Source organism: Mastigoproctus giganteus, chromosome 3, assembly GCF_048544385.1.
Source record: "Mastigoproctus giganteus isolate SK-2022 chromosome 3, ASM4854438v1, whole genome shotgun sequence".
NCBI lineage: Eukaryota > Metazoa > Arthropoda > Arachnida > Uropygi > Thelyphonidae > Mastigoproctus > Mastigoproctus giganteus.
The window spans coordinates 229,193,886-229,211,872 of record NC_143577.1 but is presented as its reverse complement, the minus strand read 5'-3'; the positions used below and the strand labels follow the sequence as shown (position 1 = coordinate 229,211,872).

Sequence of the window (17,987 nt, the reverse complement as noted above, 5' to 3'; positions counted from 1 at the left end):
TGAGCAGAATTATCTTGGACAAGAAAGAACTGACATTTGAAGATCCATTATCTCCTCACCAATTGGCACTTAAGAAGACTGCCAGACACTACCAAGGCCATCAAGAAACTAAATAAGGTCTCAAAAGCCTTCTGAATGCCTGAAAGATTGAAAAAACTACTCCACAAATAACCAATCCCAAAGCAATTCTGATTCCCCACATTCATTTTTGAGTCCATGGTAATGCTCACAGTGAGGGTTTTCTAATCCACCCCATAGGTAGTTGTAAATGCCACCATTTATGGCATACTACCAAACCTAGTCTGGCCTGCAGGCTCTGCTTGTGCATGCACATAGACCATGCTCTTTCTTTTTTCTATAGAACTTACGGATGATCAGACCCATTTACAGTTCCAAAATCTGACATTCAAAAGAAAAGGTTTACCATGAATTCTTTCTTTTAAATATAAAATTGACCTTGATCTCTCCACCCTCCCACAAGCCAAAGAGGAGGCACCTCTGTAGCCAGGTGGGCAGGAGCAGCAGTGCGTAGCACACGCTTCTTGATTAGACTGGGGTTCAAGCCTGTGACCACCAAATACAGAGGATGTGGAAAGGTCAGGGAATGACCACTGCATATCCCCGGAGCAATATGGCCTTAGTTGCTAATGCTCCTAAAAACCAAATAACAACAACAATAACAACAATCATCCAGGGGCTCACATCTAGTGAGTATGGGCTTGGCACACCCAGGTTCCTGAGCTGGATATCATCATTCTTCTCTTTCTTGGTGATTCCTTTCTACTTCTGACTCTTGTTTTTTCTCCCCCTCTCTCTCTCTCTCTCTCTCTCACTCAGTGTAATTCAGAATTTTTTTCTTTTTTTTTGGCTGATGCAGCATAAGCCTCTGGCTTCCTTGCACCATAGGGCTGATAATAATAATATCTCCTTTACCTTTAGAAGGTAGTTGCTCCCTCCCATTTGCTATTCCCATCTTCATATTATAGTATGGCCCAAGTATACAGAAAGCTTTCAACAAGGTAGCCAGAAAACTCAGTCAAGAAATTCAAGCAAGTGCTGCATAAGTCAAATATTTTCCTCTTACTTATCCAAGATAGAAATACAGTATACAAAGTATATTGCCAATGTGGCAAATACTATGCAAGGTCAATGACATCAACTACAATAAGATTAATTAAGCATATCAGGAACACTACAATTGGGAAACCTGTCAAGTTACAATGTGTTATTTTTTCCAATAAAGCACAGATATTAAAAAAATAATTTAAAGAATCATTCTGTATACAGACAACTCCATCCCCAAATGGGGGATCACTCTTCCCATTCCCAGAAGCAAACTATATTCCATAACTCTGGTATCGGGAACCCAGGCAAAAAGTGTCACTTATTTGGGAGGCCTGAGTCCAAATCCTTTTAAAGAGTGGAGGAATTCTTAACAGCTTCTTCAGACAAGGTAACCTTTTAGGACCATTCTCCTCTGTGATGATATTATGCACAGTAAAGACCATATGGATTGATGCACAATGACCAAAGTAGCCAGCATCCAAAAAATCAACCAACAAGCAAAGGACCCCACAAACCTAAGACACCTAATAGATCAGTAGAAAGTCAAAGAAACTATGTCATCTGTCTTTGGAAATCAGCCAGGAAGTTAATCAGCAGACTGTAACCCTAAAGAAACGTACCGACTGTGTGGTACTACACTTAGGGCGGTAGAGAATGAAAAAGACCTGGGAGTAATTGGGCAGTCAGATATGAAGTTTTCTGACCAGTGCAGATGGGCTGCCAGAGCAGGTCATGGGGTATTGTCAATGATATACAGGAATCTACTATTATTAATGATCTACTACTACTACCTACAGCTCTCCCAAAACACCTCATCACTCCTCATAACCAGTAGGATGCCAGCACAGTTTTCACAATTGTCGCACACATACAGGATGGCATTCTTTGTTCCGGGTATCAGCCAGGAACAAAGAATGAATGTGAAAATAATAAAATTTTGCAAGTTTAACAATAGTTAATTGAATTTGCTTATCCAATCAGTGATAAAGGTACACAAAGAACTCTCTGTTCTGTATTATATAAATACAGTTAGCCTAAATTCTAAAATTTTGCAAAATGCCCAGAAGTTATCATTTCCAATCACATCTGTTTTTAGTATGCCCTTCACTTTTTGTATTAGAAATTAAAAGTAATTTTTTATAGCATCTTAAATATAAATTTAATTATTCAGTAAAAAATCAAAAATAATAGAAATTACAGGCAGAAACTATATGGGAGCAATAGAATATTCATTGGAAATGGAGGTATCGTTGCATTTCATACAGATTGATTTAATTCATGTGGGGAAGAACTTATTCATCCTAAGTAAAGTTTTGTTCACTGATAATATTTGAATTTTTAAGTATCCTTAAATATTTTCTGAAACCATTACTGCTTCATCTCAAAATACAGGTAATTCTACTTATAGCAGATTATGAGAAAGGTTACAGAAGTGGAAAGTAGTTTTGTCATATAAATAATGATATAATAGGGAGATCACATTTCCAACCAAGTTTCTGATATGCAATTTTTTGTACATACAAATAACAAATAGCATATTTAATCAACTTACAATCTTATATAAAATATGATGATAATGTTCAGAAAGTGCTTACATGATTCTTCTGAATTTTTGACTTTATTTAGACTGAGAACTGTATGCTATGTTTGCAGTTAAAGAAGATAAGGAATACCTTTATCATGATTGTGGCATCTGGAAGGGGAACTTTGTGGGGATTTTGTAAGACTTCTTTGAGGAATCTTTTGAAAACATTGAAGGTTGCTTACTTAGTATTAGTAGTAGCAAATGATTTTGTCTAATTCTTCCTTACATTTATTCAAACTATCCATTTCCACAACATCAGATGATACTGCTTTGTTCCAACAATCAATTACTCTCTGGCTGAAAGCAAATTTTTGCACATCTGTTTGCAACCAATTTAAATTTATGTATACTTGTGTGTTATCCAACACATGATAGGGATGCTATTGGCATTTAGTATACTGAATCCATTTAAATCCTTACACATTTCATTCACATCTCCTTGCAGGTGCCTAGCTTGCAAGTACTACAATTTATAGAACTGGTTTTTTCATGGTAAGAGTAACCTTTTGTGTCACTGCCTAATCTTATTGCTCTTCACTGCACCTATTCCAGTAGATCCACATTCTTCTTAAAATGGGACTTCCAGACCTGGATAAAGTACCCAAGGTGTGGGCTACCATTTCCGTATACAATGGGATAGTCACCTCATTGCTACTGCTGGCAAAATTTCTGTGTATGAGCTGTCCTAGGGCCTGTCTGCACTGCTCAGAAAATTTTCTAGATCTCTTTTGTTCTTCACCATCTTGAGTGTGGTACGATGTAATTCTTATCCTATTTTGGGATTAAGCTGTCCATATGCAGCACCTTGGGGTTATCAGTGTTAAACCGCAGTTGCCACTTTTCAGCCTATCTGCATAATTTTATTAGGTCATACTGCAGTAATATGCCTTGATTTTTCTCATTAAGCATCCTGCCAACTTTTGTATCATCTGAAAACTTAGACAATAAGATTGATATTCATTCCTTCATCAGTATCATTAAAAATATTCAAAACAGTAAGGAGTCCAGTACTGAACTCTGAGGGACTCCAAGAAGAGCTGTGCCCATTTATCAACACATTCTTTCTTCAGCCACTCAAATGATTCCTTTATCCATAGCAGTAACTTGCCCTTAACTCTCACTGCTCTAATTTGTATGGCAGTCTTTCATGTGGAACAGTATCAAAAACTCTACTGAAATCTAAGTGCATGATGCAAAATTATTTTTTGCATCCAGTTCCTTTGTTATTGAATCATAGTACCTAATCAGATTGGTCAGACAAGATCTCCGCTTCATCCATGCTCTGATTTGCTTAACTCTATTTCTGTCATGATGACTTGCAACACTTCTTTAACCACTGACTCCATTATTTTCCCTGAAAGAGAGGTCAAGCTTACAGTTCTGTAATTGCTCACTTTGCCCTTTGTGAATAGGAAAGACATTGCACATATCCAATCTGTAGGACCTCACATCCATCACAAAATCATTTATTTCCCAGTTATAAGTTGGTTTACTTCCAATATTACCATTCCTAAAAACTTCTTCATGGGTGAATGTAAGATGCAAATATGTATTTAGTTTTTCAGCAACCTGAACAAGATTATCAATAGTTTAATGCCATTCATATCTAGTGGGCCAATATGATTCATCCCTTTCCTTCTGGTGCTAACATAAGAAAAGAATTATTTGTATTCTTAGCCAAAGATAATATGCCTTAGCTTGCCTAACCCCCTTAATGTCTGCAGACTAGTGTTTGTACTTACTGTAGGTTTCTGTGTCTCCTGATAAATTTATAATAATCCCATGCATTTTTATTTTCTGCTACTAGTCTCCTCAGTTCATCTGACATTCATTAGGTCTAAACCTTGAACAATATACAGGGTGTTTCAGTTAAACGTTTCAGAACTTCTAAGAGGGGTAGGGTACATCCTGACAACTCGAAATCATATAGCAATGTGGGGTCGGAAATGCTTTCCTGAAGCGGTGTTGTACACAGAAGCACCATAAAAAGAAAAGAGACCGTAAGTGAGAAATCGTTTTAATAATACATGAAAAGAAGCAAAAGGTACATGGATTAAAGTAAGTGTTCGAAGTTTCTTCCACGGGCTACAATGCACGCCTCACATCTCCGACGCATGGACATCCGAACATTCTGGAATACTCCAGGCGAATTTCGAATTTCTTCGGCAGCTACTGCGATTCTTGCAACCAGCTCCTCAGCATTGTCAACAGGGGTGTCATAAACTAGCGATTTCATATGACCCCAGAAATAAAAATCAAGACATGATAGGTCGGGTGACCGAGCAGGCCAACGCACGGGACCACCACGTCCGATCCACTGTTGACCAAATGTGACATCCAGGTAGTTACGAACATCTCCGCTATAATGGGCAGGGGCTCCATCGTGTTGGAACCACATTGTCTGTTGCGTCGATGCAGAAATCTGTTCATCTCTCAAAAGTTGTGGCAATACTTGCTGCAGAAAGATCAAGTAGATAGGTCCGGTTAGACGACACGGTAACAGGTAAGGTCCGATGAGGTGATCTCCCATAATACCGGCCCATACATTGACCGAAAATTGAATCTGTGCTGCACGACGTCGTATTGCATGCGGGTTCTCGACCGCCCAGATATGGTCGTTATGCGTGTTGAAAATTCCTTCCCTTGTGAAGGATGCCTCATCGGAAAACAACACTTCAGCAGGAAAAAGGGGATTTGTAGCACATTTTCCAAGGTACCACTGTGCGAAAGCAATACGAGGTTGAAGAAACTTCGAACACTTACTTTAATCCATGTACCTTTTGCTTCTTTTCATGTATTATTAAAACGATTTCTCACTTACGGTCTCTTTTCTTTATGGTGCTTCTGTGTACAACACCGCTTCAGGAAAGCATTTCCGACCCCACATTGCTATATGATTTCGAGTTGTCAGGATGTACCCTACCCCTCTTAGAAGTTCTGAAACGTTTAACTGAAACACCCTGTATATTAGTTAGTATAAAAACCTTAGGAGCTTTTAGGATTATTTCCCTGAATGCTTCCCATTTAGAATTTCCAATTGATAATATCATTGTTCTGACAGTTTTTAAAGGTTTCACCCATCCACTTGCTCCAAATGTTTGTAAAGTTCAGGCTTGAATCTATTTAAGCTATCAACTTCTACAACGACAGATGGAAGTGTGTTCCAACAATCAACTACCCGCTGGCTAAAGGCAAACTTCCGCACATCTATCCTACAACTGTCTTTCCTCAATTTGAATTTATCCCCTCTCAGGTGATTATTCTGAGCAACAGGAAGAATCCCATCAGCATTGAGCATGCTCAAACCATTCAAGACTTTATACACCTCAATCAGATCACCTCGCAGGTGCCTAGTCTCCAGACACTGTAATTTGTAAAACTTAAGCCTTTCTTCGTAAGAGCAACCCTTTGTTCCTTTCACTAATCTTGTTGCCCTTCTCTGTACTCGTTCCCACAGCTCTGCATCCTTCTTAAAATGAGGCCTCCAGACCTGTATGCAGTACTCGAGGCGTGGCCCGACCATTGCCTTATACAAGGGATAATCACCTCCTTATCCCTGCTAGAAAAATTCATTCCTGTATATCATTGACAAGACACCATGAGCTACTCTTGCAGATCGTCTGCACTACTCAGAAAACTTCATATCTGCCTGCACAATTACCCCCAGGTCCTTTTCATTCTCTACCACTGTCAGTGTAGTACCACAGAGTTCATACGTCACTCTGGGGTTACTGCTTCCCATATGTAGTACTTTACATTTGTCAATGTTAAACTTCATTTGCCACCTCTCAGCCCATCTGTTCAACTTTCTAGATCCTGTTGCAGCAGTGTACTGTCATTAACAACCCTGCCAACCTTTGTATCGTCTGCAAACTTGGACATTAAGCCTGATATATTAATGCTCATCATCAATATCATTTATAAATAGAGAAAACAACAATGGACCCAACACTGAACCCTGAGGGACTCCACTAATAACATTAGTCCACGAAGAGCAGTGTCCATTGATTACCACTCTCTGTCTTCTTTCGCTCAACCATCCCTTTATCCATAGCAGCAATTTGCCTCCAATGCCACACTGCTCCAATTTATGCTGTAGTCTTCCATGTGCAATAGCATCAAAGGCCTTTCTGAGATCCAAATATATGATATCAAAGTTATTCTTTGCATCCAGTTCCTTTGTGACCACATCATAGTATCCAATCAAATTGGTCAGACAAGATTTCCCCTTAACAAACCCATGCTGTGTCCGAGCTATAACTGAAGTCTTGTCTAGATGATCCTGCAGTGCTTCTTTAACCAGTGCCTCCATTAATTTCCCTGGAACAAAAGTTAAATTAACAGGTCTGTAATTACCTGTCTCACTTTGATCCTCCTTTGTGGATTGGGGTGGCATTTGCACATCTCCAGTCCATGGGTACCTCCTCAGAGTCCAGGGAAGCTCTCATAATTATGGCTAAGGGATTGCTTACTTCCTTTGCCACCTCCTTTAATATAACTGGATAGATTCCATCCATCCCAGTTGCCTTATGTTTATCTTCAACAATTTCTCCTCCACTTTACTGTCAGTTATTACAAGATTATCTAGCTTACTGCCAGAGTTTAATACACCTCTGGTATTCCCCTCCCTGAATAACTCCTCTTGTGTGAATGTAGAAGCAAAATATTCATTTAGTTTGTTAGCTACCTGAGCAGGTTTATCAACAGTTGAACCATCGATATCAAGTGGACCGATCTGATTCATCCTCTTCTAGAGTTTACATAAGTAAAGAACTCTTTGCTGTTTTTCTTTGCATCCTTTGCCAAAGATTTCTCATAATCTCCCTTCACCTGCCTAACCTCCTTTGTGACTTGGTTACAGACCAGCTTATATATATCATAGGCTTCTGTGTCACCCTCCATCACACCTGTCCTGTCTGTCTTTCCTATATACTTTGTACTGCCCATATTCAAATTCAGCATCACTTATGTTTGAGTGACGCTATTTCTTACACTATTCTTACAATGTCTGCAGTTGATGGCTTAATCATACTTCAAATTCATCAAAATTATCTACAGTGCTCCCACATTAGTGTACATGCAGGTACCTAACCTAATACCCTAACTATTACCCTAACACAGCACATGTATTTATTTGTTTCATGATGACCCACAGCAGGGCCTGAAGTCCCAGACACCTTGCTTTACAGGCTCCTGCACGTTCCAGCAGAACATAGAACAAGATGCTGCATTAATGAGATTCTATTTGTAGTTACTGCTATTACTGGTATATTAGTGATGAATTCTGAGTAGAAATTGCACTGACTTGCACAAAGATTATAATATTAGTATTAATAAAGGAAAATAAGTACAAGGAAACCAGGCTTATTCAGCATCAGAACCTATTAAAAACAGCTGCAGTTCTATAAAATTAACAGATAATTCCAATATTTAATAACCCTCTGGCTAAAAGACAATATATCCAATTTGCATCTCTCTTTCAATTTAAGTACACTATAGTTGATACTATTTGTACCTACAGAAGTAAAAACAAGTTAGGCAATGTATATACAGAACATTGTAATTCAGGCACATTCAGGTTTTATTTCCTAAATTAATTGAATTCTTTCTTTTTCTGTGATTAAATTAAATAACTAATTATCTTATTACCAATTAATTACTATTTAATTAACTGATAATATATAAAAGTAATTGTTTTCACTTCTCTGCAGATATAATTCATAATATTCATTCACCATTTTGTAATCCTTATTTCATCCTGGATTTTTAATGAAAATTGAAATGCAACACTTATTTTGTGGACCTTCTGTGATTTAATAAAATAAACAAATAGCAACATGTACCTCAACTCATAGTATGCAGTCAACATTTTTATAATATACTTTACTTATTTCCACCTGGATTTTTGGAAGTTAACACATTTTCTTATTATAATAATCACTTTTAATAATTAATATAATCATTATATTAATTATTTAATCATTAATATAATAAGAAAATAGTAATAATTTGGGATTTATATATTTATTAAACTGATAACAAAAAAAGCTCCAAATTTCACATGCACAAACTGAGAACATTTCTTTTCTGTGTATCCACCATATTACTCATTCATTCCTCCAATGAGTACACAGCAACAACATAATATTCAATGTTTCAGCTACTATATACAATAGATATGAATAACCCATGTGATATATATGAACAAAAGAAATAACTGCTGAATTTCTATTCATCCAGTTTTAATGGTATTTGGGTTGACTTCAACATATCTTTCTAAAACAGCCAAATATAAAATTTTGTGAAAATCCATTCACTGGGAGCCAAGTTATCACATGTGGAAGGATGGACATGGTGAAGACAACGGACACTATGTGAACAGTCAGAATGCTTTATAATGACCCGCTTTTTAAACATCCCAGCACATTATAACAACCTATGTGGTGGGTCCAGGCCAATTTTCCATAAGCTAAATGCTATTTTATATTCATTATAATGACCTTAAAAAACAAACAAATTCTCTATAACAATTTTTTAAAATTTCCCCCACTCTATCTTAAGAGTTTTTTTTTTTATTACATTATTTGCAATCAAAATGAAATAACTCTAATTTATTGAAACTTATGAGCTTTCAGGCTGGCCGTAATAAATAACTTGTTGGCACAATGAAATTAACTTCAATTAGAAGGTCATTTCATTACACAGTGTGTATAGATTATGTCAGAGGTTCCCAACCTTTCTCGGTTCACGGCGCCCTTACTGTCCCAGTAATTTTTTCACGGCACTCCTAGGCCAAAAGAAATACCTAACACAGTGGTTTTCGAACTGTTAATATATACCTATATAATAATTTTATTCTTTATATAGAGGTACTAAATAAAGATCAATTATAGATTACCACAAAATTAAAAAGATATGGTACAATGGATATTGTACCTTACCCTTTATATTGTACCCTTTTTATAATGAAATAAATATATAAATTTCAAAAAAATAATAATAATAATAACTTTAAACCCAAATTACACGGCACCCCAAGAATATTGTTGCGGCACCCCAGTTGAAAACCACTGGGCTATGTTTATTGATATGGCTCGTACAAAGCAGGTAGCTTTCCAATCACAGACAAAATTTAAGATTTTACAAGCTGTAGATAATGGCATGTGTTCTAAGACTGACATCACTAAACAGTTTGGTATTCCTAAGAATACATTGATTTACCATTCTGAAAGATTGAAATTTAGAGAAATCTGTTGCATCAGGTTGGGTCACAGCATAAGTAAGGAAGAAAATAAGTAAAGAATATGGAAAATTTTTCAGCAAACATTAGTGGCTGCAAAGCATTATCTGCTGCATATTGTGAAAAAATACACTAGCAAATAACTATAGCAACAAAAGTAGGGAGAATATGCTGTTATTATATGAATTTTTTCACTGCATAAGTGACACCATTATTTAGATTTATTGTATTGGCAGTTGATTAATATGGCTATCAATTCATTGATTTGTTTAATATTTGAAATGCAGTGATTCCACGGTCATTGTCAACCTTTTGGCCTTCTGAAGAGGTAGGACACAATGGTCAGGCAATTTTTATTTATTTTTGTTTCACTAATGGTCATTTTGTGTTGGTTTTTGTTTTCATTTACAGTAATATTTCATGCAATTTGCACCTGGTGCCACTAAATTTCTATTAACTGGCAATTTTCCTAAATTACTTTTGGAACATTCCTTCTGTAACTCTCATCTCAAATTACATCCCACCTCTTCATTTGTTGCTATAAGATAGTTTGATAGAACAATTGTTAAGATTGTTGAGTAAATACTACACTAGTTCATGCATCAGCAGCTATCACTGAGTGTTGTATGTTAATATCATATAATTTTATAGAGAAGTGCATTTTTCTGCCAAAAGTGGAATTTCATATGTGTAAATTGAGAATATTTCTTTACTCTGCATCTGTCATGTTGCCCATTTGTTCCCAAAAAAGCAGTCCTAAGGAGGTTAATAAGGTAAGACAGTCCAGTAGCATCAGAGGGCTGGTATGCACTGGTTTAGTAGGTTTTGTCTGGGTTTATGCCAAAAGAGGTGAAACAGTGGGCTGTAGGAAAAATTGGAAACCTCCATTCCCTCGTAACCCAATAGTTCAGGAGATGGAAGAATAAGAAAGTACAAATAATAAATAAATAGAATAAGAAAGTACAGACAGTACAAAGATATCAGAAGTTTGTTATTTGGTTTTTAGGAGCATTAGCAACTAAGGCCATATTGCTCCGGGAATATGCGGTGATCATTCCCTGACCTTTCCGCATGCTCCGTATTTGGTGGTGACGGGATCGAACCCCGGTCTAATCAAGAAGCGTGTGTTACGCACTACTGCGCCTTCCCACCTGGCTACGGAGGCGCCATATCAGAAGTGAAGGAGAAGAAAGAGCATATTCAAATTATAACTTAGGTTTTTAGGGGTTGTCATTCCTATCTCAATAGCTGGAACCTGGATAGCTTATGTGTATAATGTTTGGGGTATGTAATTTAAAGTTACTTTAATTCCAAGTTTTAATTTATGAACAATAAATAACTTTTCATAAAGTTCATGTCTGGAAAATATAAAAGTTGAAAGACAGTTTTTATAGGCAGTATGATCCTCTATTTTCACTTGAAAATGTAATAGTTCATGAAGTGAAAAGCTAGAAGTAGATAGAAAGAAATATAAGGTGAAATGTAATACCAGATAACTTGAAAAATTCTGAGGTTGTTAGTCCTGTCCCAATTAAATGCATTAATTTGCTGATTGTCATTTTAACAATGTGGTTGTTAAATGTTTCTTTTTTATTTTTTTCTTTCTGCTCAGCCTTCTCCCTAGGCTTGTAGCAGCTGCAATGCTGTAGCATTTATGTAATGCCAAATGAATCTTCTTGCGTATGATAATTTTAATAATTTAAATCATGGTTGTAGTTGGAAATGATGAGTATATAATTTATGTTTACATTAGTGAAAAAAAGGAGGGAAATAAAGTTAGTTGTTCATAATAGAAATTACAATATTTTTGGTTCATTAATAGTTTTAATGAAATATAATCTGTTTACACTAGTTCAAAAAAACAAACAACAAAATAATCCTAGTTGTTCATTACTGAAAGTATCCTTAATAGTTGTAATGAAAATCTACAAGGTAATGTATTTCTGCTAAGAAGAAAACCACTAATGTTTTGTTTTATTGGTCAAGCATTAAGTGTCTACTTTAGATTAAAAATAAAAGTAATCATTCTCATTCTTAATTTTCTGCATCTGGCAGCAAGGATCCCTTCACTATTTGGTAATACAGATAGGTAAATGGGATATTGCAGATTCTTCTATCAATTATGAACATATCCTATCAGTTTTCCCTCTCCCCAGTCTGAGCATTCACAATATCCCATCATTAGAAACTTTTAGCACAGCCCTGTAGGAATATTTAAAAAAAAATTTTTGAATAGATACTAATGGTTGAAAAGTGCTCTCTAAAAACTTGTCTGAAACAAAATACAGCAATATTTTGATCCTAGTTTATAATATATGTAATTGCAGAAAACCTAACCCCAAATTATGGAACAGAAAGTCTTGAGTAATAAGCAATTGCAATTGTACAGGGTTCATAGAGCTTCTAATTCTTACATAAATCATATAAAAGTTCCTATGCAACATCAAAAACTTTCTTATGCTGTTAATTGCAAATACAAAAACTGCAATTATATTTTATTTGATAAAAGTGACACTTTTATCTCTTGTTTCTTGGGTGGTATTTACTAATAAGTGATTCTTTTATATGTAACCTATTTTCAGAGTGCCTTGAGGGGTATTGAAAGGCCTGTATATATGATAACTTTATTTCTATGTGGGAAATGTTTTTATATGATGGAGTCTCATCAGTACCTCATGCATTCATTGCTGTGTCATTAAATGTTTACAAAAACTGAACTGAAGAGATTAATTATTATGACAGTGTCACTCATGAGCTGAATGCAGGAAATAGCTTTGATATTGTTTATTTGGACTTCAGCAAAACATTTGACTCAGTCCCACACTAAGGATTGCTATATAAGTTGGAACATATTAGAATCACAGATAAGCTCATTAGATGGGTTATGGAATGGTCACATAGCAGGAAGGGTTGTAATAAATAGTTACTCTTAAAAGCGGGCTAGGGTTAGTAGTGGGGAGTCCCTTGGAGGATCTCTGCTTGGAATGATGCTGTTCTGATTTTCTTAATTGATATCAATGATGGGATGCAAGGAATGATATCAAAATTTGCAGTTGATATAAAGATTGGTAGAGTGGGTTAATGATGAGTACTGAACATTGCTCCATCAGAATGACTTAGGCTTCAGTGGCAGTATAGATAGGATAAGCAACACTTGTATTTTAATTCTGCAAAATGTAAGGTTTTACACTTGAGAAATAAAAACTCCAGAATAATTTATGCACTTGGAGGGGTAGAATTAAAAACACTACAGGAAAAGAGAATTTGAGAATCACAATATAGGTGGATATGAAAATCTGTGTGCAGTGCAGACAAGTGGCATGGAGAGCCTATAGTATCCTATCTATGATTTATTGAGCAGGTTTCTTACAGAGATAGGAGGTCATAATTCCACTTTATAAGGCCACATTTGGAATACTGTATCCAAGTATGGAAACCACACCTAAAAAAAAAAAAAGACATCAAGCTTCTTGAAAGCATCCAAATACAACCAATGCACTGGTGAGATCTGCAAAAGGGTACCTATATAGGTACCCTTTTGTTGATTGCAACAAGGTAGAAAGAGACTCCAGTTCTGCAAGCTGTAAAGGTTGTAAACTAGATATCTGTGAGGGGATCTGACATTTAAAGCTTTAAAAGGTTTAAGCAAACTTAACGATGGGAGATTTTTGCTTTCTAAGATAGTACAAAGAAGGAGATATAGATTCAAATTATCAAAAGATAATACAGCATCAGCTGGGGGAGGGAGGGAACTTTTTACCTGTTTTATTTGTCCTTTTCTTCTAATCACTTGTCTAATCCTTTTTTAAATATGTTCAAACTGCTCACTTCACCACTAAGTGGTAATTAATTGCTTTTTTGGCCAAAGGCAAATTTCTGCATTCTGCCTCCATCCTTTTTCAATGTAAATTGATATCCCATTATGTATGTCAGCTCAGAAAGAATAAAAATGTTATCATCATTTAGTTTATTTTACTCTTTTAAAATCTTAAATGCTCAGATTAAGTCATCACACAGTCTTCCATAAAAGTATAGTGGTTTCATGATTTGCCACTCATTTGGAGAGGTCTGTATTTGATTCCTGTTGATGACTGAAAGAATTTCCGAAGTCCTCTTCAATTGAGGCCGCAGTTAGGTGGATGGAGTACAGTTCTTCCCATGAGTTCTGAGTTTTTCAGCCCTCACAATGTGCAAATTGGCTCATGAATAGATAATGTACAGACATAATACACAAGGGTGCAATATGGCCAAAGTTTGATATGCCTGAAACCATACAATAACGACAACACCACAGATGCTTAGTTTCCAGACAGTGCAACTTACAGAACCCTAGTTTTTCTTGATAAGAGAAAAACTAGGGTTCTGTATCTCTGGTGCTCCCTGTCAATCTTGTTACTCTTCTCTGTGGTGTTTCCAATCTGTATGCAGTATCCAAGAAGTAGCATAATCTTATATAAAGTGAAGTAATCACCTCTTTGTACTTGATGGCAAAAGTTTCTGTATATTACAGACAGAACTTAATGAACTCTTATAGCATGTCTGTGCTGCTAAGAGAATGCATTACATTATCCCATCTATTCAAAATTTATTATGATACATCTCCAACAACTTTTTGAATGTATATTAATAAATAAAGAACGAGTTTATATAAATCATGTGCTGCTTATCTTGTAAATTAAAAGTGCATAATCATTAGATTTAGGACATGAAGATGGAAACAGAACTGAAGAAGAAGAGGGTGAAGGTGATACACCTGTATTAAAACAAATAGAAGCTACATTTATGACCTCTGGTTCAGTAGATGAAAGTAAGTATATTTAATCTTATTTGATAATCTAATTAATCAAGATTACTTTTCTTTGTTAGTGACATAAAAAACATATGGCATATCCATTCATTCATATATTCCATGTAAAGCTTGGAATATATGAATGAATGCATAACTTTCTGAAATGAATTTGGGAGTTTCTGTATGATTTACCTTCCATTTAAGTAAAAATTATGATCACTGAAAGATTCTAATCCTTAGAATATATATGACTAAATGCATAAATGTTTGAAATGCTTTTGAGGCTTTCTGCATGATTGACTTTCCATTTAAGTGAAATTATATATATACTTCTGAAAGATGAAACAAATGCTAGAATATATAAAAATTAGCATGTTTACCCATACGCACGAAAGGTGTTTTATTTTATGTGAAAATATCCTTAGGAAATGTACACTTGAGATTGTATTTTCAACACATTTCACAATTCAATAGTAAACAACAAAAGAAAATTAAAACAGTTTAAATTTTTAAAATCAAACAGCTAGAACCGAAGTTATGAATGATGTAACATTTTATGCTCATGTCTGCTACTTACTCTACCGAATAAACTTTAGTGACTGAGTTAGTGTCGTTAGCATCATTTAGAAAGTGATGTCATTTGCGTCTCGCATTTTAATTACCAATCAGTTTTACTTCAGTCTGAAATATTTAGTATGAATGATGTAACGTTTTATACTCACATCCTCTGCTTACTCTGCTGAGTGACTGACTTAGCGTCATCTAGGAAGTGACGTCATTTGCATTATTTCTGTCTCGCATTTTCATTACCAATCAGTTTTACTTAAGTCCGAAAAATTTAGTAGGCTCTGCCAAAGATGTTTTTGCATCAAAAATACCATTATGACCTTTGATCCTAATCATTTGCATTGTTACACATAAAAAAGATTTGACTGCTGCTGCTGATGCAAACTTCATACTGTTTATTAAAGATAAACAAGATCTGAACAGGATTTTTTGCAAAATTTTTTTCAGGAGAGGTTTAACTGGGGTAATTTATTTATTTCATTTCTCAGTAGAAAGGTTAATAAAGCTTAAATTTATCAATAATTATTTAATGATCAATGTGAAACTTGCTAAGTTTCAGGAATACTAGTAAATGTACCAATTTATCACCATAACATGAGATAAGCTTTTCATTAAAATATATCAAAACATGTAAGTAAATTGATAAAATACAACCCAGCAGCTTACCTATTATTTTCCACTTTCCTTTTTTTTTTTTTTTTTTGTCACTGTTAGAAGAAGAAATGGGTACCTCTCAATCTTCAACTGTTGGAGATTTGTTCAGTGAACTACACCTGTCAGAAATTCGCAAGTTAGAAAAGCAATTAGAACAGGTAAAATTTTGTGCATTTGTTAATTTACATTAGTCATTCAAAATAAACTGTTACTTATTGTGTTGGAAAGTAAAGTTACAAAGGCTGTTATATGCAAAGAAATTTTCATTGAAGAACTTGTAAAAAAATATATATATAAATAATGTGTGGTTTTTAATGTAAATAAAGTGTCTGTGAAAATGGAAATGAAAAATACACAAAAAAAGTGCCTGAACTAAGAGAAGTTTAAGGGATAGTAGAAATTGGAAGTGAAGTAGTGTGAAAAAGTGAAAGAATTTGAAAAACCTAGTACAAAAATGAACTGGGACTGAGGAAGCAAACAATATACAAAAATAATTTTATACAAATAAATAAATAACAGTATTCAGATATGGGAGGGCAATTTTAGCAAGAGGTTGAATCAAGGGATGGCAAATATGCAAAATCTGTATACAGTAAATGAAAAAATGATACATAGTCAGGAATTTCAGATACATAGCCAGGAATTATTAGTGTAATACAAGGGGGATACGAACGCTCCGCCTATCCTGCATCCTATCGCTATTTTTGCCTCCTTTGACCATCCTTTTCTTCCCTTCCCCACCCCAAGAATTTTACCATTCCCTATACCATTTGCTTGTCCACACTTTTTGATCAAATTTCTCTGCTGTATATTTGAATTTTTAAATTTTTTAACCACTTTAATTTAATTACTTTTTACCCCTTCCGCACGGTACAAACGTTTGTATTATATTTCACATTACACTTTTGTAAATTTATATTAAATTTAAAATTACATTATTAACTTAATTTTTACACTGCATAGGGACTACCTTGTCTGTTAGTATTACGATAAAGGCCGCATATTTGCTCCCACCCACTTTTATAATACTATAGATAAGTTTGGAAACACAGTGCTTGATACATGGTCAGGAGTAGTCCCCTGTTGAAATTCCTGGCTATGTATCATTTTTTCATAGACTTTTTTTGCCTGTGGCAAGTTAGTCTGTTTCCACTGTATTAAGTCCCTTTTTTTTTATGTGAAGTGGTGCATTATTAAACTGATGAAAATTATTTCCTCCTGAGTATCTCTACAGAGGTACAAGGCAACTTGTCACACATTTAGCTTTTTTGTTTTCATTTGACACTCTAGGATCCATGAAACACACCTTATGATAGCTGAGAATATTGTGGATGGTACTACTCATATGCTCCATATGACATGTTGTTCTCTGTGGTAGCTTCAGCCGCTTGTTTTGCCACTCCATCTGGCATCAATAATTTGTTGATAACCTTCTACACTATTCATTCCTATACAGACGTGATATTGGTGCTTCACCTTAAACCTCAACAATTTGATGAATTTCTGCTGCTCAGATAACTCCATAAAGTTTCTCGTGAGACCACATTTTCAATCAGTTCGCCCTTTAAACTATTCTGCCCTCTGTGGGTAATAAATTTTGAAATTATGTCTGATTGATAAGAATAAATATATCTGCAACGTTTAATTATTAAACTTTGACACATATATGAAAGTACATTTATCGCAACCTTATTTCTGATCAGCCATCATACTTTCTATTTGGCTTACTTTATAATGAATGATTTATTTTATTGACACACTAATACCATTGCAAAAATACTAATGGCACTACACAAAAAAGTTAAATTAAAAATTGATAATTTAAGATTTCCATTCATTTACTGGATTCCGAAATTCCACAAAGTCCCAGTAGGCAGTAGATTTATTACCTCGTGTAGAAATAGCTACGTTAAAAACCCCATTAAAAAACTGGAGGCTAAACTAAATTTAATTGTCACCAATACCAAATTTATTTCTAACACAAACTTTATAGAATAAAGTTTAAAGCTTTACTTACACTACTATGAGTATAAAATGAAAGACAGCATTAAATTCTTCAGATACATTGACAATACATTAGCACTAGA

The 17,987-nt window shown here is 35.0% G+C and overlaps 1 protein-coding gene across 3 annotated transcripts in view; it reads left to right on the top strand.

The window, feature by feature from the left end:
* The window catches only part of BicD (Microtubule-associated protein Bicaudal D), a 180,472-nt gene that overhangs the window by 114,890 nt on the left and 47,595 nt on the right, over positions 1-17,987 (top strand). For all 3 annotated transcript variants that reach the window (XM_090370923.1, XM_090370925.1, XM_090370924.1), the window contains exons 5-6: positions 14,587-14,697; positions 15,961-16,058. In XM_090370923.1, coding sequence (XP_090227049.1) covers positions 14,587-14,697; positions 15,961-16,058 — 209 coding nt within the window. The remainder of the gene's footprint in view (positions 1-14,586; positions 14,698-15,960; positions 16,059-17,987) is intronic.